The sequence below is a fragment of the Panicum hallii genome, chromosome 5 (genome assembly GCF_002211085.1).
Source record: "Panicum hallii strain FIL2 chromosome 5, PHallii_v3.1, whole genome shotgun sequence".
NCBI lineage: Eukaryota > Viridiplantae > Streptophyta > Magnoliopsida > Poales > Poaceae > Panicum > Panicum hallii.
In genome coordinates this window covers 56,245,202-56,265,552 of record NC_038046.1, presented here as the reverse complement: position 1 = coordinate 56,265,552, position 20,351 = coordinate 56,245,202, and the positions used below count along the sequence as shown (strand labels likewise).

The window sequence follows — 20,351 nt, the reverse complement described above, 5'->3', positions numbered from 1 at the left end:
CGCTCCGTGTCGCGTCGGCCCTTCTCGGCCAGTGGACGGGTTCCTTGGACCCTCCACCTCGTGCACGTCAGGCGTGGTTGTACGCGTCACGCCGTCAACCTCGAGCTCGCCGAGCTTGCAGCCTCGGCATCGGTCGTGCCGCGTCGACGAGTTGTAGCAGTTCTGTTTATAAAGTGCGCGCGCGCCCGCCATTGCAGCTAGGGCGAGAGCATCAATGGCGGGGCTGCACTTCCTTCTCGTGCCGCTGGTGGCGCAGGGCCACATCATCCCGATGGTGGACCTGGCGTGCCTCCTCGCCGGCCGCGGCGCGCGCGCCACGGTGGTCACCACGCCCGTCAACGCCGCTCGCAATCGGGCCGTCGTCGAGAGCGCCAGGCGCGCGGGGCTCGACGTCGAGCTCGCCGAGATCGCGTTCCCGGGCCCGAGGCTCGGGCTGCCGGAGGGGATGGAGAACATCGACATGGTGGTGGAGAGGGAGCACTTCATGCCCTTCTTCGAGTCCGTCTGGAAGATGGACGCGCCGCTGGAGGAGTACGTGCGGTCGCTGCCCCGGCTCCCGGACTGCCTCGTCGCCGACTCGTGCAACCCGTGGGCGGCGGGGGTGTGCGCCCGCCACGGCATACCGCGCCTGGTGCTGCACTGCCCGTCGGCCTACTACCTCCTCGCCATGCGCAACCTGTCCAAGCACGGCGTGTACGACCGCGTCGCCGACGATCTGGAGACGTTCGAGGTGCCGGACTTCCCGGTGCGCGCCGTCGGTAGCAAGGCCACGTTCCGGGGTTTCTTCCAGTGGCCGCAACTGGAGAATTTCCAGCGTGATGTGTTCGAGGCTGAGGCCACCGCCGATGGCCTGCTCATCAACACGTTCCGAGACATCGAGGGCGTCTTCGTCGACTGCTACGCGGCGGCGCTCGGCCGGAAGACGTGGGCCATCGGGCCGACTTGCGCCTCCGGCTTGGACGCGGACGCGATGGCCGGCCGGGGCAACCACGCGGACGTCGACGCCGGCCACATCGTGTCGTGGCTCGACGCCCGGCCGCCGTCGTCCGTGCTGTACATCAGCTTCGGCAGCATCGCGCACCTGCCGGCGAAGCAGCTCATCGAGCTCGGCCGCGGCCTCGAGGCGTCGGGGCGGCCGTTCGTCTGGGCCGTCAAGGAGGCCAAGTGCAACGCCGACGTGCGGGCGTGGCTCGCCGAGGGGCTCGAGGAGCGCGTCAGGGACAGGGGCCTCCTCGTCCGGGGCTGGGCGCCGCAGGTGACCATCCTCTCGCACCCCGCGGTGGGCGGCTTCCTGACGCACTGCGGGTGGAACGCGGCGCTGGAGGCCATCGCCCACGGCGTGCCGGTGCTGACGTGGCCCAACTTCGCCGACCAGTTCTCCAGCGAGCGGCTGCTCGTGGACGTCCTCGACGTCGGCGTCAGGTCCGGCGTCACGGTGCCCGCCATGAACCTGCCCCCGGAGGCCGACGGGGTGCAGGTGCCGAGCGCCGGCGTGGAGAAGGCGGTGGCCGAGCTGATGGACGAGGGCCCCGAGGGGGCCGCGAGGCGGGCGCGGGCCAAGGAGATGGCGGCGAAGGCGAAGGCAGCCGTGGAGGAAGGCGGGTCGTCGTACGCCGACCTGACCGACATGATCCGCCACGTCGCGGAGCTCAGTGGGAAGAGGAGCCACGACCACGAGAGGGACGCGAGCGCGAGGGCCCTGCCCGCTGCGCCGGAGCTTGTTGGGAGCAAGAGCAGCGACAAGGTAGAAGCCGGCGCTGCCCTGTCAGTGCGGTCCTAGGTTGTCGGGCGCATGATAGCATGTAGGGTGATGAATTATTTGCAGCAGATGCAACCATTTACTCACTTCGCACCTCTGCCTCTTCAATCGATAGGTCGCTCAGGTGGTTGTTCCACAGACTATTAACAGCTGAACTACAACTCCAATAGTTTAAGGAATGAGGATGGTAATTCAAAGAGAATTCCTCGAATGAGAAAAGCGGAAAAGAGGGAGGACAAGACTGAGCAGCAAAACGGAACTAAATGGGCCTAGCTCATTTACGATATGATAAGCCCAAACGGCCCAACAAACGGTACGGGTAAATGGACCGGCATGCCGGAAGAAGAAGGCAGGCCCCATTCTCGGAAAGGATCCATGCCTGCGTTCTTGGGCAGCCGTAGCTGCTGGTTCGGTGCGGAAAGCTACGCGTCGTTCTCCATCCTCGAGTCTCACCTAGTGTATCTCTGCTAGACTGCTACGTTCCACGGCTTGGGTCGCCGAGACGATGATGGCTCGTCAGTCGTTACGCGACGAGTGCATTGTACTGTGCGGCGTACCAGCCTCTGTCGGGCTCGCCGCCACGAAGAGCAGTCGCTCGACAAAAATATCTCCCTGACCTGACCTCTCAGAAAGAGGACGGTCGGTCGTCGCTCGGGAAAACTAGATATTTACCTTCACTTTTTACGGCTACCCGCCCATCCCCTCCGATTGGCTGCGCGGCCATGGCTAACCTCTGGTGCTCCGTGCTACAGCGATACGGCCTGCCGAAAAGGATCTCTCGAACGCTAGCGGCCGGCCGGCCGGCCGGCCTGGTACGAGCCCGTCCGAGCCGGCCCGCAGCATTCGCCTCGCGCGTCTTCCGAAATATCCAACGTAGAAAAAGCTAAAAAGTGGGCGGCTGTAGTTTTCACCCCGAGGAAGAAAGCCGTCGCGAGACGACGAGAGCCGTCGTCGCAGTGGCTGCCACCGTCACGTAACTAACCGCCACTTCTGAAACGTCCATGTACGTAGAAGAAGAGGAAGAAAAGATCGGCAGGTGCTGTGGTTTTCGCCGGCGATCCGATGGAGAAAGCTGTCTTACGAGAATCGCACGGGCATAAATGCATAATGGCGACGCATACAGGACGAGACCGGCTCGCTTCCGGCCGTCGCTTGGCCCGCGGCCGCGGTCTCGCGACGTGACGCCGGCGATGACGAACGCTTGGTCCCGACTCCCGAGCCGCCAATCCGGGGGACACGTCGCCGGCCGCCGTGCGTCCCCAACCCGTGTCTCCGCCTACGGGACGACCGAATCAGGCTTGCCTTTGCCTTCCACCTATAATCCCCCGACTCGAGTCGTCCTCCATTCCTTTTCCTCGGAGAACGCCAGGTCGTTCTCCGTCCTGCTGGGGACCTCAAAGGTTGCTGCCTACTTTTCCAACACAAGAAACCCAAACGAGGAAGGAGAAAGCTGACAGCGTTGGAAAGTAGTCGAGGAGTTATTACTAGCCAATGTACCCATCTAGCAGCTGCCAACTAAAATATCAGCTATACTACTGCACTATACATGGACACATGGTGTTCGGCTAGGCGCTGATACACGGCGGCTACCCTCTGAAGGATACTGTCAGTATGCACGCTACCATTTCTTTCATGCATCCATGCTGTCTATGTGTAGTCTGCAGAATTCGTTATGCAACTATTAGGTGTGGTGATAGGGATTCAGAAATGCTTGAGAGCATACCACGTCGAGCAGTGCAGAGGACAGAGCAATTCCTTCATCTGAAAAACATGCCGAACAGCAGTGCACTGCTCAATGAGTTGCCCTAGCATGCATCATCATTGATCTAAAACGACGTCTGAAAAACTGCCGGTCACCTGATGCAAATTCGCTCGGTTGTTCGGAGTGATCAGATCAGTCTGTTTTTTTTTTCGTTAGAAAAAAAATCAGCCTGCTTGTCAGCAGTCGATCGACTGCAAACAACTGGTCTGTTTTTGTAAACGCTAATGGAATGGCAAGTCCTACTTATTACAAACAACAATAGCAGCTGCAGATTAGTCAGGCGGCGGCCATTGGCCAGATAGTCACACAAATAATCAAGCGGGAGGATACGCTCGCGTCACCGGGGCCAGACCGGGGATCCGTGCACTCCGTGCCAGTTGACTCTCCATCCCCTGCCCCATTTGTTAATGCTAAGAACGTTCTGGTGGCTCAACAAGAGCCATGATTCGTAGTCTATCCATCCGGTGTTTCATCTGCTGTCCTGACCCTCCGTTGCTTCTGCTAGATAGTCACCTGACGACTCTGCTGCACCAAATCATCTGTCCATTTGCATTGGCCAGGGTGCTTACAATATTCAGAGATGTGGCTGGCTAGCTATAGACAGGAGAAGCAACAGCTGGAGTTTGAGCCACGAAATTATTGTAGCTACTAGCCCGTTGCTCCAACTAATCCGCTTGCCTTTTGTTTTGGACACACGTACGGTGTGCGAATAGTAAACTGACAAACGTTTGTGATCCAGGTGAATACTCCGATCCATCAATCCGTTAGAACATTGTCTGCAACTACAACATGTGTCCTTTTTCATGATTCATGTCATGTATTATGTCATGGAAAACGCCTCGCCTGGGTCGCTGCTGTTTTCTGTCACTGGTGCCATGCACTCAACTTGCCTTGATTGGTCACATAGGCTGACTGTGCCAATGCAATTGGTAATAAGGCGACGACGTTTTACACTGTGATTAGTTTGCAATAATCTCAGCACATATCCATCGCATGCAGGGCGAAGCTATATTATAATTAGAGGGTGCCTATGCACCCACAAAAATAAACAAAACTAGTGATTAAGTCTATTTTTTCACCGTATATGCACCCTTCAACTGGATCTAGCTTCGCCCCTGATCGCATGCACGTTTGTTTTTACAGCAGCAGCACCAATGATCGGTCGAGGCTATGAGCTGATGGTCACAAGATCAACATGACAGCAGCACAAGGTGCTCCGTTCTGCCACTTATCGTCAGAAAAGAAAATTCAAATGCACATGTAGCTATAGCTTGCCTCGCCGACCGAATCTTAAATGTCGTCATCACTTAGATCACGCGCCGTTTGTTTATTTTTCCCAGGGCAGAGTCGCAGACGTACCTGCATCTACAAAAATTCTTCGCATCCATTGCTGCTCCAACGGTCCAACCCCAACCTTGGATCACAACAGAGGGGCCATGCGAGACGCCTTCCAAGTAGTACTCAACAGACTGCTGGGCCGCAAAAATTTACGAACATGTGTGTGTGGCGGTGGTGAGTTACGGCATCTCCTCTCGACCTCTCCCACGTTATCGCCTCGCCGGCCGAGGTGGTTTTTGCTGCGGCAGCCAGCCCGACGTCGCCGTCCACGGCGCGCTCCGGCACCGGCAGGATGCGCGTGGTGCTAGTTAGGAAGGCGGCGGCAGTTGCAGTTAAGGTTGCGGGTGGTCTCTGCACGAGAAGAAACGGGGGAAGAAGCCATCTCGGCCGGCGCCTGTTCGAAACATCTCGTGGTTCTTGGCTTGGATTCTTGGTCGTGCACGTTGTCCCCTCCAACACCATGCAAAACACGCTTTGGGTTCGTTCGAGGTGACACGGCGATCGCATGCATGCTCGGTGCTCACAAATCACACGAGACACAAGACCATTGCCTTGCCCTTTTTTGGTTAGGAAAAAAAAGCCCCCCACAAAACCCACGACCGCGATTCACCTGCGGCTGAGCCCCGCCGGCCAGGCGGCCACGGTCGCGTCGGGCGTGAGCCCGTGATGCCGTTGCGGGGCCAGTCAGCTCCAGCCGGGCGCCCCGGCCGCGGCCTCCCCTCCTCGGCCACGTGCTGGGCGGATCCCTGCGGGACCACCAGCGGGCCCCGGTACAAGTGTCACGGCTTGACCCCACTCGTCGGTGAGCGAGACGAGGGCCGGGCGGAGTCGAGAGACGGCAGAATTGATGGGGAGCGCGTCCTCCTCCCTCCCTTCTCTCCCCTGCGCCTGGCTTCTCCTTCTCTTCCCTCCTCCCATGTCTCGTCCCGTCTCCTCCCAATTTGACGCGTTCGCTTATAAATACCGGCATTCGCGGGACTCGAGTAGCCCACCACCCACGCCGCGGCCCGGACCTCCGCCGCCTCCGCCTCCGCCCGCCTAGGGTTCCGCGCCGCAACGATCCAAACCCGCCGCCTCCCGCCCTTCAACTCGCGCCGCCGCTCCGCGACCGGTACGGCATCCACTCCCCGATCGGGTCCCTTCTGTTCGATTGCTCAGTCGATGCGCGCGTTGGTTGTCGTCGGATGATGGGTTGGTTTTGTGTTGGGTAGTGCCGTGTATATCTGCGGTACTTTGGAGTCGTGGCTCGTGAGACGATCCCGGCGCCGCTGAACTTTTTTTTTCTGTGGTGTGTGCATATGCCTGCATGCACGAGTCCTGCGTGCAGCCGTGCACTATATATGCGTGTGTGTGTTTTTAGAACCAACGACCGAGTGATGTGCGTGCTGTTTGTCTCCGGCCATCTGGAGATTTTTTGGGAGAATTATCTGGGGTTTTCATGGCTGGTTCCGATCGGTTTAGCGCAGTGGGGGAGTGGTTGAGCTGTTCGTAACTCCGGTTTCTCTGTTCATGTGGGGCTTTGGTGGCTCCATCTGGATCTCGTGCTCCTGTTTTCTCACCTGCTCGCGTTTCCTGAAAATTCGTTGCACATGGCATGAGCTGCACTCGCCGTGCGTTGCGGGGGTTTTCTCTGTGTTTTTAACTGCTTCGTTTGATCCATTCCTGACGTGGTAACTATTGGTGAGTTGTCCTCCTTAAAAGTCATCGTCGAAAAATTGATGCGTGCAGTTGTTTGTTCGTAACTCTGGGTTAGGACTGGGCCCCCCACGCGTGAGGTGGGCGTCTTCGACCGAACGGTGAGCTGCTGTTACTGGCTGGAACAATTTTTAGTGCTCTGCTCTATTCTGTTCATCAAAGGGTTTTGCACAAAGTCTAGTTCGATATACCGGTTGAATTAACTGTTTTTTTAGGGAAACAGGAGGGGCGACTGTGCCATATTAAAAATTTAAACAGTTAGAGTGGTTGAATTAACTGTTAGAATGGTTATGTATGAAGTTGCTGCACAGACATATACGGTGCTTCACATACTTCATGTACGAGCTTGAGTTGTGACAACGACGTTTGGTCGTTTGCTGTTTCGTGGCCTGATGCCCAGCCAGGTCTTGTTTTGTAGATAAACTTTCTGTTATCTAATTAGCGATTGGCGGTGCTCTAACTAAGTTGTCTGTGGATGAACCGTCTGATGACCTAATGTTAACCATGATTTAAATGTTTTCTATCTACCCTCCATTTTATTAATTCCAACTATAATAGCAAATTTTCTCTCTGACAGATTATGGATCTGCTATGTAGTCCCTTCAGGGGAGTTATTGCTGATGTCAAAGGAAGGGCAGCCTGGTACAGACATGATTGGGTTGCAGGACTCCGTTCTGGCTTCAGGTCAGTTTTGTGCAAAGTATCGTACATTCGGTGTGTCTTGTCTCTTCACTTTCCTGTTAATTTCATAGCTTATCTGTATTGCTTGAAAATGGATCATCAGGATATTGGCACCTACCATGTATATCTTCTTTGCCTCTGCACTTCCTGTGATTGCCTTTGGCGAGCAACTGAGCACGGCAACAAGTGAGACCATCTCCTGCTTCTATGCTAATTAGGCTTGTATTTCACATAAATAGTAACAAAACCAAATCTGTTTGTCTCAGATGGTAGACTCACAACAGTTGAAACATTGGCATCTACGGCGATATGTGGCACCATACATTCAATTCTTGGAGGGCAGCCTTTGTTGATTGTTGGAGTTGCCGAACCAACTATTATCATGTACACTTATCTCTACAACTTTGCCAAGAAGCAGCAAGGCCTGGGAGAGCAACTATATTTGGCGTGGACCGGATGGTAATGACTGAAATAGAATAAATCCGAACCTGTGTAAGCTTCAGATAAACTGAACTCGATAATTACTGTCTGTAGGGTCTGCATCTGGACTGCCATCATGTTGTTTCTTTTGGCAATGTTCAATGCTTCCAACATTATTAGCAGATTTACAAGGGTTGCAGGGGAACTTTTTGGGATGTTAATCACTGTTTTGTTCTTGCAAGAGGCAATCAAGGTACCATGATACTAGTAAATCCTAGTTATTTCTTCCATGGCAGAAGCATTTTAACGCAGGGCCTGTCTACTGCAGGGGATCATAAGTGAATTTAGTGTTCCTGAAAATGCAGACAGCAGCTCGCCAATACACCAATTCCAGTGGCTGTATGTCAATGGCCTACTTGGTGTCATATTTTCCATTGGCTTACTGTACACTGCATTGAGGACCAGGCGAGCAAGGTCATGGCTGTACGGAGTAGGTTGGTCACTCATTTTCTACCCTTACGTCTGTCTTGTTATATCTAAAGCTGACTGCAGCTTGTTATGCAAAATTAACAGTGGCCATTCAATAGATCCAGCAACAGTCCAGCCCAGAAGCCCTGAAATTGTACTAACTACTTACACAATAGTTCCTGACATCCTGTGTCCATTATTGTATGTATGTTTTTGGTATATATAAATACAACCATAACCACAACAAAGCCTTTAAGTACCAAACAAGTTGGTATATGCTAGTTTTTGGTATACAAATAGTCTTCAAAATGTAGATCTTGACTTTTAGTTTCTATTATTATATATTATCATTTGCTACAAAATCAATGTTATATCAAAACTCTTTGAAGCACAAATCTATTGGTACACAGTAAAGGTGTATACAATTTGACTAATTATTGGTAAAAACCTATAACATTTGACTTCAAATACGGTTGAAGTGGAGGAGGGAATAACATTTCTCGTTTGGAGTGGATTGGGGATCGGGCCTGAATGTCAGACCGTTTTGGCTAGGCCAGGCTTGAGTTTGTTTGTGCTTGGGCTAGTCTTGGCTACAGAGTCCAGTTTGGGCTGGGCCACATCAGGTTGGGATTGGGTTGAGAACCTGATGTTTTCTTAGCCCCCCCCCCTCCCACCCCACCCCACCACCACTCACCCACACCCCAGCAGTTGTTTATTTATATGGACAATTCTAATCATGTGAGCCCTTTTAAGTGAGTTCCATACTCCTTCTGTTCCAAAATGGAGGTCGTTTTGGCAAATGTAGATACATAACTTTTGCTATGCACCTATATAAATATTATGTCTAGATACATAGCAAAAATTATGCATCTAGAATTATCAAAACGACCTACAATTTGGAACGGAGGGAGTACATTCTAGTTTATTTCTGTCGTAGTGCTATTCGTGCAATAATCATACAACTTGGTTTGCCATTTACAGGGTGTCTTAGAAGCTTCATAGCTGATTATGGTGTCCCACTTATGGTAATTGTGTGGACAGCATTGTCATATACCCTGCCAAGCAAGGTGCCGTCAGGAGTCCCCAGGAGGCTGTTGTCTCCACTTCCCTGGGAGTCAAGTTCACTGGGACACTGGACCATAGTGAAGGTAATAGGTCAATTGTTTGCGATTCTGAGATGCAAATGTTAGTGATCTTTGTGGCGCAAACTTTCATAGAGATCGCTCTGAAATGACGTAATTCTGAATGCTTTCGCTGATGTTTACTGTCAGGATTTGTTTTCTGTCCCTCTGGCGTATATATTTGCAGCCATTCTACCTGCTCTGATGGTTGCAGGACTTTACTTCTTTGATCATAGCGTAGCTTCACAGTTGGCGCAACAAAAGGAGTATAATTTGAAGAAGCCTTCTGCCTACCATTATGACATTTTTGTTCTTGGAATCATGGTACATGGCATTTTAAGTCTTTCTGTCATACAATTTGTTTATTTAGAGTGTCCATTTGGTTTTTAAGTTTTCCATCAGTTTGTGGGAAACTCAATCACATTTGTTGAACCAAAGTATGCCAATCTATTCTTTTCCAGTAGTATAGATATATGATACATGCCTCAGTTTATCATGATCGCATCTTTAATATTATGGAAGCTTATTTCCTTTTCTCATGGTATGTAAACGTCATAGGTCCTGCTCTGCGGTTTGATTGGCATCCCTCCATCTAATGGAGTCCTTCCTCAGTCTCCCATGCACACAAGAAGTCTTGCTGTCCTTAAGAGACAGGTTGGTGAAATTCAAACTTATTTATGTGGCATGATAAGGTAGTCAGGTTCGCTCACATGTCCATCTCTTTAAATTCAGTTGCTAAGCAAAAAGATGGTTGATACTGCCAAGGAGAGCATAGGGAAAAGTGCAACCAGGTTGGAAATATATGGCAAGATGCAAGAAGTTTTCATCCAAATGGACAGCGAACAGAATGTGAGTCTTTTGACTCATTTATATTCATCATCATCAAAGCCTTAGAATGTTACAGCAATTTGTTTGAAATCCTTAGGAACAAGAAAGGCTTTGCCTTTATCATTTACATAAACTCCCCTTAATTTATCAAATGCACTTTATTGTGAATGCTGTTGCATGCCAAAGCTCGTATTACTTCTGCTGCATCTTTGCTTTCTGAAGTACTTTTATCTGGTGCCTAACTACCTACCTGAATGCTGTCCTTGTTATTCTTTATGGAAAAATTAATATAAAATGACAATGCTAAAAAGTGTGGTCCTTCAGGCTGATTCTGTTGATAAGGAATTGAAGAACTTTAAGGATGCTGTTCTGCAAGAAGGTGATGAAGAAGGGAAATTGGCTAGAGAATTTGACCCTCGGAAACATATAGAAGCCCACTTGCCTGTTCGAGTGAATGAACAGAGACTGAGTAATCTACTGCAATCCATATTGGTTGGTGGTTGTGTTGGAGCTATGCCAGTCATCAGGATGGTACCAACATCGGTTCTCTGGGGTTACTTTGCCTACATGGCCATTGACAGTCTACCTGGGAATCAGTTCTGGGAGAGGATCCAACTTTTGTTCATCATGGAAAGCCGACGCTACAAGTAATATGTCTTTTCTGCATGAATCAATTCATTTAAATAGTTCGATGAACATGGCATAATGCAGAGCCCGTGTCTCCTTTGTGATTAACTATCAATTCCAAGACCAGTAGCGGTGCACTAACCCGTTATGTAATGTTTGCAGGGTTCTTGAAGGTCCTCATGCGTCTTTTGTGGAGTCTGTGCCTCCTAAAACAATAGCCATCTTCACGATCTTTCAGTTGGTTTACCTCCTGATATGCTTCGGCATAACATGGATACCGATAGCGGGTATTCTGTTCCCAGTGCCTTTCTTCCTTATGATACTCATCAGGCAGTATCTCCTCCCAAAGTTTTTTGATACAATGGTATTGAGGGAATTGGACGCAGCTGAGTATGAAGAACTTGATGGCGTCCCCCACGAACACACACTGGTATAAACTCATCTTGCCTTTACTTGAATCCGTGCATCAGTGCTTTGTATGTTTGACTTCTTCTTTTTGAAACAAATATGTTTGACTTCTTTGGTTAATCTGAAATTTGGTTCCTTATTGGGCAGGAGGATGAAGTATCTGAGGTAGGAAGCTGCATTAGCCGTCCAGATGCTGAGATATTGGACGAACTCACAACCAATCGCGGAGAACTAAAGCACAGAACTTCAAGCCTACGTGAAGAAAGACCGGTTCAGGTAATAATGGGCACGCATTTGGTACCGCAATAGGTGTACAAGGGGATTAGAGATGATTTAGTGATGGCTCAACTGGTTTACCCTCTGACCTTTTCCTTTCTTTTTGCTGGCTTCAAATAGGAGCCAACCGGTTGAATTTTGCGCTCTTTTCTTTTCTTTGGAAGAATAAGTAGTCAAGCACGCACCACGCATGTCAGTGGCTGCTAACATAGGCAGATTTTCACTGGCGCAAATTCGAAATGGTCCTGTACTTCGAGTTAAGCACATTTCACGCCTTTCTCTTTCTTTTCCTGGAGAGAGGGGGTTCTATTCCGTCGATTTGAGTTTAACAGCTTCACCTCCACCGGTGCAGGTTCCTTCAAGTGCTGTTCAGCCGAGCCTGTGAAGATAGGAAAGTGCTCTTTCTGTGGAAGTGATGATCCTCAAGCTGCAGTCCGTTGGGGTGAATATTGCTGCCACGTAATGTACTACTTATGGTGGTGTACTTGGGCTTTTAACCCAAACGCATCTGTGTGGAAGGTGTAATTTGTAAGGACAGGTAGATACCGTAAACTAGGAGTGTTTGGAAAGGGTAAGAAGAGATAAGAAGAGAGAACAGATGCAAGATAGTCCTGGATGTGGAAGGGAAATTTGGCCGAACGGGAACGAAGTAGAACCATATCAAATATCAGTATTTAAATAGACTGTACGGATGGCCCTTGCTTCGTTGTGTGTCTCGCGGATTATCAAATATCAGTGCAGCGAGTCATTGTTGTCAAGTTACAGACAGCTCGCCCCTCTTCGACTGTGCAAGTCGTGTCAGAATGTACGATCGTTCAGCTGAAATCTTGTGCACAATCTGCGCGTGAGTGTGAAGATTAACAACGAAGAACATAGCTGAACACCGCTAAGCAGACACACACGCAGCTTCTCCCGCGGCCCAGAACCTGCAGTGTCCACCGCCGGCCCACATGGGCTACATTAATCTACAGTGTCGGTACGGCACGTCCGTTTGGGTTATTTTGACGAGAGCGGGGCCTTTCCCTTTTTATCGACCGGCCTGCTGCTGCTGCTGCTGCTAACCGCGAACAGGCCTGCTCGCAGTTGGCCTTTCCTTAACAAAAAAAAAAGATCAAAAAGATAGATGGTCATAAAGCGCTTGTTGTACTGTTGTGCAAAGTGACCAAAGCATAGCCAGGTCTACTTACTATAGTTTATACAAACATTAATCCTCCTCCTGATGATGCACACGTCTAAGGGTTCTCGGCCTTATCTGCTATATCTCCACGACTCCACGTCACTCTTATCACACCATACACCTTGAATCAGGTTCAAAAAAAAAAAAGGGTTCAGGTTGACTAGGCAGCCGGCCTAAATTATTGCTGACCCGGCCCGGATGTTCCTTTCGCCCGGATCAGCACTCCAGATCACCTCCAGGTCTGAAAGCGTCTCGTCGCTGCTTTCCAGGCAGCTTGTTCGTTACTTCTCCTGGAAAGGGACGTGACTGCTGTGGAGTGTAGCTGTAGCAGCGTTACACTCCTGATGCCAAGTTCTTTTTTTCCCCAGCGAATGTCCTCGCGGTATATGCTTCAGGCCCTCCCAACAATCTTCTCTGCACAAGAACGTTTCGGGATGTCGACGACACACGAGGCGCGCGGATTCGACGAACTTTCACTGCGGGGAACGCTGTTCCTACTTCATCCAGACACTTGAGAGTTTTAACCGAAGTCAACAACAGGCCGCCTCGACCATTGTCAACGAGTTCCAGATCCAGCGTACCCAGCAACGTTTCGACCAATACCTCTCTTTCCTCTCGTCTCGTTCGCAAGCGAACTTCTTTTTATTTCTTTTTTTTTACGCGAGAAAGATTAAGGTGCGAATCCAGATGAGAATCATGGCCATTTTGGTACAGAAGCTAGAGCTTTCTATCTACCCTCCATTTTATTAATTCCAACTATAATAGCAAATTTTCTCTCTGACAGATTATAGATCTGCTATGTGGTCCCTTCAGGGGAGTCATTGCTGATGTCAAAGGAAGGGCAGCCTGGTACAGACATGATTGGGTTGCAGGACTCCGTTCTGGCTTCAGGTCAGTTTTGTGCAAAGTATCGTACATTCGGTGTGTCTTGTCTCTTCACTTTCCTGTTAATTTCATAGCTTATCTGTATTGCTTGAAAATGGATCATCAGGATATTGGCACCTACCATGTATATCTTCTTTGCCTCTGCACTTCCTGTGATTGCCTTTGGAGAGCAACTGAGCACGGCAACAAGTGAGACCATCTCCTGCTTCTATGCTAATTAGGCTTGTATTTCACATAAATAGTAACAAAACCAAATTTGTTTCAGATGGTAGACTCACAACAGTTGAAATATTGGCATCTACGGCGATATGTGGCATCATACATTCAATTCTTGGAGGGCAGCCTTTGTTGATTGTTGGAGTTGCCGAACCAACTATTATCATGTACACTTATCTCTACAACTTTGCCAAGAAGCAGCAAGGCCTGAGAGAGCAGCTATATTTGGCGTGGACCGGATGGTAATGACTGAAATAGAATAAATCCGAACCTGTGTAAGCTTCAGATAAACTGAACTCGATAATTACTGTCTGTAGGGTCTGCATCTGGACTGCCATTATGCTGTTTCTTTTGGTAATGTTCAATGCTTCCAACATTATTAGCAGATTTCAGATGGTAGACTCACAACAGTTGAAGCGAGAGGGGGGGGGGGGGGGGGCATGCCCCCCCTAACAAAAATAAATTTTAGTACCCCAGCCCATGAAGGTCTAGACGCCTAAGTAGCCCAGCTACTTTTTTTCCCTGAAATTCAATCGGAGCTCCCAGCCCTGCCCGACGTTTCGTTTCCAATTTTTCAAATCAATCTGCTATTTGCTTCCACCTCGCTCGTTGCCTCCTGAGTCCCGACGCAACGCCGCGCGCCACACTGGAGAGCGACGCCGTGCATGCGTGGTGCGCTTGCGCCAAGCGCAGGCAGCCGGTGAGCCGGCCAGCCGCACCAACCGATGGACGGCGAGGGCGAGCAGGAGCGGGAGCAGGAGCAGGTCACACTCGCAGACACCACATCCGCCGGTGAGCATCATGTTCCTCCTCCAACTCAAACCAATGTAAGCAAATTCTATTTTCTTAATCCATGTGCCCTAAACTATCTTGTCTCAAAATAGCATAGAATCTTTTGATGGAATTATGCCAAACCTCTGTAGGAAACCAATGCAAGGCCTAAAAGAAAGGTTACACTTTTTTCTTTCTACAAGAAAACACATGTAGAAGAGCAAAATGATAATGATATGGTTGATCAAAATCCTCAATTAGAAGAAAAAGAATTAGAAGAGGATCTAGCTCCATCTCCCCCCAAAGTTCGGAGATTAAATTCAGATGCTAGTGTTCTGATTGTAGAACATGATCTTGGTTTATGTTGTCAAATTTGGGACTATCCTCTTGATGAACAAGATCAAGCTCGTAGAATATACATCATGCATGGTCCGTTCCAATTTATGAAGGATAAGTATCCATATTCTAGTCCTAAGTCTCATCGACGTTGCTTTCAGACACATTGGTTCAAAGAGTTTCCTTGGTTAGAATACTCTCTTACAAAAGATGCGGCATTTTGCTTTCCTTGCTATTTATTTTCTAAGAATCCATCAGAAAAGGCAGGATCAGATGTGTTTACAGTGAAGGGTTTCAATTCTTGGAAAAAGGTGAAAAGAAAGAATTGTGCATTCATATCTCACATGGAAAAAGATAGTAACTCTGCTCATAGTTATAATGTTACATGCTACAATAATTTAAAGAATCAACCAAGTGGGCAGCTTAAAAGGACGGTGGTAAAGCGATCAACTGAAGATGTCAAGCGGAATATGCTTCGACTCTGAGTAACAATTGACAATGTCCGGTGGTTAGCATTCCAAGCTTGTGCTTCCCGTGGACATGATGAATCTACGGATTCAAAGAACCAAGGCAACTTTCTTTCGATGGTAAAACTTCTAACTGAATATAATGATGAGGTCAAGGCAGTTGTTCTAGTTAATGCCCCATGTAATGCAAAGTACACCTCACTCACCGCTGATTCAGAAAGAAATCCTTGATATTATGACTTCTAAAACCCAAAAGTTAATTCGTGATGAGATTGATGATGCAAAATTTTGCTTGATTGTTGATGAATCTAGAGATGAATCTGCTAGAGAACAAATGGCACTTGTTATTCGTTTTGTTAATAAAGAAGGCTTCATTCGAGAACGCTTTCTTGATATTGCTCATGTTCATAATACAACATCTGCAACACTTAAGAAAGAGATATGCTCTTTGTTAGCTAGCCATAAATTGGATGTTCAAAATATTCGAGGACAAGGGTATGATGGTGCTAGTAACATGCATGGAGAGTGGAATGGGCTACAATCAAAATTTCTTGCAGATTGTCCTTATGCATATTATATCCATTGTTTTGCTCATCAATTACAATTAGCTCTTGTTGCTGCATGTGAGTAAGTGCCAAAGGTTTCTAATTTTTTATCATCTTAGTTTTGTTGTCAACACTGTTGTGTCTTCTACCAAGAGAGATGATGACTTGTGTGTCTATTAAATAGCTGAAATGGAAAATCTTATTGATCTTGGGAAGCTGGAAACTGGAAGTGGAGCTAACTAAATTGGAACTTTAAAGTGGGCGGGTGAGACTAGGTGGAGCACTCATTATAACTCTATTTGCAGTCTTTTAAGGTTATACAAACCTACATATTTAGTGCTCAAGGATATTGCTAATACAAAAGTGTTCAGGTACTAAAGCTTCAGTTGGAGGGAAGGCCTCGATCATTGTCAACGAGTTCCAGATCCAGCGTACCCAGCAACGTTTCGACCAATACCTCTCTTTCCTCTCGTCTCGTTCGCAAGCGAACTTCTTTTTTCTTCTTTTTTTTTACGCGAGAAAGATTAAGGTGCGAATCCAGATGAGAATCATGGCCATTTTGGTACAGAAGCTAGAGCTTTCTTCTTGTACATAACAAGGTAAAAAGAAATGGTTAGCGAAATGCACGAGCGTACATCCGGTAGAGGACGAACGCGGAGCAACTGCGCAACGACGACACGGCACGTCGACGCGGGAGGTTCGTATGAACAGGCGCCGCCCCGGCCCGGTGCCGGTACGTGTGCAGGCCGCGCGAAATATTCACGTGGACGCGGCCGCCCCCGTCGCCGTCTCCCCCGCGCCAGGCACGCGCGGCGAGGCACCAGCACAGCCTGCCGCCGGTGCGTCGCGCGCGGCAGACGCCGGAGCAATCAGTACATTCGGCTACCTACTACTACTACCGGGGCGGGGCGTCCACGTGCGCCACGCCTCGGCGGCGCTCGTCGCCGGCCGGGCAGACGCAAGGTCGCGGAGGCCGCCGCGGCTAGCGGACACGGAGGGGTCCCTCTCGCCGCGAAGGCAGGCGGGGCGTGCCAGCCAGCGAGGCAGGAGGCGGCAGCTAGCACACGCGGTTGGACCAGTTGCCGCGCGCTCGCGGACAAGCGGTAACCGTCTCGCCGGGCGCCGGCGACCAACAAAGTATCCGTCCACGTACGTCGACCCCCGGTCACCGTCGGGCGTGGCAACAAAACCAGAGAAAAGATTTTTTTTTCGCACGAGCTGGGAATTGAAAGGACAACGTAGCAAAGGGTGGGCGGTGGAAAGGACGGTTTACCAGCTTCATTCTCTCCCTCTCAAGAACTCTAGAAGCTCTAGGTTTTCTCCCGGGCCATTTTCCTTTTGTTTTGAGTTACCAGACATTCCACCGGCCGGATCACATGTGTTTTCCACGTTCTGAAACCTCAAGACGTGACGAGGGAGTATGTGATAGTAATGTGCTGTACATTGGGCTCTTAGGGAGTAGTTCGTTCTCTATCGCTGGGTCCAATGTGCATCGCTTTGGTACAGTAGAGAAAATCTAAGATGGGGTTAGCAGAAGGGGAGTAAAAACAACCTCAATACTTTCATCGCTATTGCGCTCTCTACTATCATATGTGTTGTTTCGGTGTCAACAAACATAGTAATTGTAGCTAATTAACAATCTAGGTTAATAATAAGAAAAGAATGGGTATAACAGGGTGTTGAGGAGCTCACTCTACTAACCAGGCATATGACGGGTTTGTTTTTCTTTATCCTAAAATATATTTATTTTTAATTTTATCATAAGTCAAACTAAACTAAATTTGATTAGCTAATATCAGGATGCTGAGCTTCGCTTCTGAGTTAAACTGATATCACGCTGCTCCCTTCGTTACTAATACAGGTATTTCTAAGTTTGTTCTAAGTTAAATTATGCTAAATTTAACTAAATTTATCGAGAAGATTGAGGACATCTATTTCTATTATCTTTTCAAGGGGAAGTCCTACTCTTTATCATGCAGAAAATCGAGATCTTAATCCTGTGAAGGGAATGTATGAGTGTATGACCGAACAGGTACGGTGGTTTCCTAACATTTCAACAAACATCTCGACGCCTACCTTAATTTTCTCAACGGATCAAAATTTAGCGCTGTTCCTTTGGTCCTACTGCGATCTCTGGTCACACCGCTCGGCCGTTGTCTGGCAAACCGCGTCGAACCCTCTCCGGTTCACGCCAACGACCTCCCGTTGCAGATAAACGGCGCTCCGTTTCCTTTTCTTCCAGAAAGAAAATAGGAGCACCCAAACCGGCGCCGCCGCTCCACCGTTGCCCACGGGATAAACCCGCCAGCGGAACGGTGGAAACGGACACCCGACGGCAGGGGAGCCGCCGAGCCGTCCCGTCCCCGTTGCCCCAAAAGCCAAAAGGGCACGCCCACCGTCCCCAATTGGACAATTCCGCAGTGACGAGCACGCTTCCCCCCTCCCGGCCTCCCCCTTCCACCACCCGTAAAAGCGACGGCCCGCGCCGCGTGCCCGCCCGGTTCCGCTCCCACCTTATCCACTCGTCTGCTTCCCTCCCCCTCCCCCGCTCCTCCTCCCTCCGCTCTTCTTTCTCGCCGGCTTTATAATCCCCACCACCACCTTTACCGGAGCACATCCAGCGCCAAACTCCCAACCCACCCGCAATTCACATCGAAGCCGAAGCCCAAAGGGGGAAAGAAAAGATTGTGCAGATGGCAGTGTCGTCCGGGATCGCCGCCTTCTCCGTCCGCGCGCCGGCGCCGGCGCCCGCGTTCCGGCCGTGCGCGGCGGCCGGCGGGGCCAGGATGCGCGCCGGCGGCGACGGCGGGGGCGCCAAGTGGTGGGCGCCGCTGCTAGGGTGGTCCGGCCAGCCGGACTACATCGAGGCGCAGCCGGCCGCGGCGGCGGAGGAGGAGCATCAGCACCAGCAGCCGTCCTCCCGCGCGGCGGCGCGGAGGTTCGGCGTGCTGACGGAGGACAAGGCGCGGCAGCTGCGGATGCAGATGATGGAGACGGAGAGCTTCCACGACGCCATGTACCACTCCGCCATCGCCTCCCGCCTCGCCTCCGCCTCGCCCGACAAGCACTAGCCACTGACCGATTCGCCGACAAGAAGCCAAAAAAGAAGAAAAGAAGCAAGCGCCATGTATATACTTCCATGTTTCTTTGATTTGTTTAGGATAAAATAAGCCAAGCCGCGTGGCGGTGGTGGTGCTAGGGAGGACGGATTAGAGGAGGGGACTAGTATTAGCATGGTGCCCCTCCCGACCCGATCGACGGCGGCGACGAGCCTCCCAATCCCGGTGCAGATGAGCTAATTATAGGGTGTGTTTAGCTGTGTAACACTTGTTCTTGCACCGAAATGTTGTGGAGAGAAACCTGCCTGTATGATGTTTCGGTTTGTTCTGATAACATGATTTTTATTTCCAAATACCTGATCTGAACCGGTTCAATTCAGTTCGTCGAAAAAATCGGTTCAATTCAATATTGTGTTGTACTTGTGGAGCTACAGATTTACGGTATCCAGATCCCAATTTCTCTGTTTCAGTTAGGAGCTTGCATGCCAACTATGAAGAGTAGGCTCCACGACCTAACTTTTCAGTTATCTGATGAAGGTCTCCATCAGAAATTCAGAGAAGCCCACAACGGGTTACTTGGGCAGGAGGAGAAGCTCACCGGAGTGCCTGTGGATTTCTTGCACGGATAGCTTGGAACTGAAGCCCCTTGACAATCTGCGCCACCATGAAGCCTCCCTCAATCAGAAGCCTCAATGGCCGTCCGCGTCCCTTTCACCACTTGGTCGCTGAACCCTCCTGTCCCCGTCGAGCAGCACAGGATAATTGTTCCACTGCGCTTGTCATCCTCTAGTCACGCCGCGCATCAGCTCCAACCAGGCACGGCAACGCACTTGGCGACTGTCAAACCTCACTTATTATTTGTTGCGTCCCTGAATCTGACCTCGGCGTTAAACTAATCTGGCTCCGGTTAATGTAAGGATGGTTTGCACCGTAAGTACATGCTGTTTATGCAGAGAGCGACCGATTGAGTGACGGCAGAACACGAACGAACAATTCTTCTCCCTGCATCAGCAGGGTTTCAGACAATCAGACCCTTTATTTATTTATTTTTTTAATAAAAAGAGAGAACCGTTTCAGACCTTTTCACCATAGCTCGGAGAGCCGGCACCGGGATGACGTGGCTGGCGGGACGATGAGGCGGCGCTCCGTCGGTCGGCTGGCTTATCCAGAACGTCGGTTACCTGGTCCGGCCGGTTGCTTATCCGTGCCAGGTCTCTTGTCCCCAGCAGGCTGCAGGCCAGCACAGCACTAGCTTCTTCTCGAAGGCGGCAGGGTGCTGAGCTCACTCCAACCGACTACACCGTGTGCTTTTTTTTTTCGAGACAAGCAGATCTTGGACCGCGGGTGTGGTCACCGGGCCAATTTGTGCGTGGGCCAGAAAGTCCTCGATACCGAGCTTACCCGCTGGCACACGTTGGGTTAGTAGGCTTTCGATGCGCCAACCTTTTCTGGTGGGGCGCGGACTGTAGGCTCAGCCCAACGTACAGCCCAGGTTCCGCTGGCACAACTTTA

At 50.2% G+C, this 20,351-nt stretch overlaps 3 protein-coding genes and 1 long non-coding RNA gene across 4 annotated transcripts; all 4 read left to right on the top strand.

Annotated features, from left to right (window-relative positions):
* Positions 1-1,920, top strand: LOC112894536 (UDP-glycosyltransferase 73C5-like). Its single transcript, XM_025962284.1, has one exon. The coding sequence runs from the start codon at positions 215-217 to the stop codon at positions 1,778-1,780; it is 1,566 nt and encodes a 521-aa protein (XP_025818069.1). The 5' UTR covers positions 1-214; the 3' UTR covers positions 1,781-1,920.
* A 3,894-nt stretch (positions 1,921-5,814) lies between these two features.
* LOC112894748 (boron transporter 4-like) lies at positions 5,815-12,145 on the top strand. The gene is made up of 14 exons (XM_025962550.1): positions 5,815-5,970; positions 7,132-7,238; positions 7,339-7,421; positions 7,502-7,694; positions 7,770-7,908; positions 7,984-8,149; positions 9,105-9,271; positions 9,395-9,568; positions 9,803-9,898; positions 9,977-10,093; positions 10,397-10,719; positions 10,862-11,129; positions 11,255-11,383; positions 11,736-12,145. The coding sequence occupies exons 2-14, from the start codon at positions 7,135-7,137 to the stop codon at positions 11,766-11,768; spliced, it is 1,992 nt and encodes a 663-aa protein (XP_025818335.1). The 5' UTR covers positions 5,815-5,970; positions 7,132-7,134; the 3' UTR covers positions 11,769-12,145.
* A 667-nt stretch (positions 12,146-12,812) lies between these two features.
* On the top strand, positions 12,813-14,019 carry LOC112894749. The gene is made up of 3 exons (XR_003229037.1): positions 12,813-13,451; positions 13,552-13,634; positions 13,711-14,019. It is a non-coding gene; the product is annotated as an uncharacterized LOC112894749 (long non-coding RNA).
* A 4,292-nt stretch (positions 14,020-18,311) lies between these two features.
* On the top strand, positions 18,312-19,194 carry LOC112895750. The gene has a single exon (XM_025963743.1). It carries the CDS (start codon positions 18,474-18,476, stop codon positions 18,849-18,851), a length of 378 nt encoding a protein of 125 aa, XP_025819528.1. The 5' UTR covers positions 18,312-18,473; the 3' UTR covers positions 18,852-19,194.
* The last annotated feature ends 1,157 nt before the right edge of the window (positions 19,195-20,351 follow it).

Bases quoted from the DNA above. Each gene is read 5' to 3' on its own strand.
- LOC112895750 (XM_025963743.1), top strand. From the start codon at position 18,474: ATGGCAGTGTCGTCCGGGATCGCCGCCTTCTCCGTCCGCGCGCCGGCG.
- LOC112894748 (XM_025962550.1), top strand. From the start codon at position 7,135: ATGGATCTGCTATGTAGTCCCTTCAGGGGAGTTATTGCTGATGTCAAA. The intron at 7,239-7,338 runs GTCAGTTTTGTG...ATGGATCATCAG, and splicing joins GGACTCCGTTCTGGCTTCAG to GATATTGGCACCTACCATGT. The intron at 9,899-9,976 runs GTTGGTGAAATT...CTTTAAATTCAG, and splicing joins TTGCTGTCCTTAAGAGACAG to TTGCTAAGCAAAAAGATGGT.
- LOC112894536 (XM_025962284.1), top strand. From the start codon at position 215: ATGGCGGGGCTGCACTTCCTTCTCGTGCCGCTGGTGGCGCAGGGCCAC.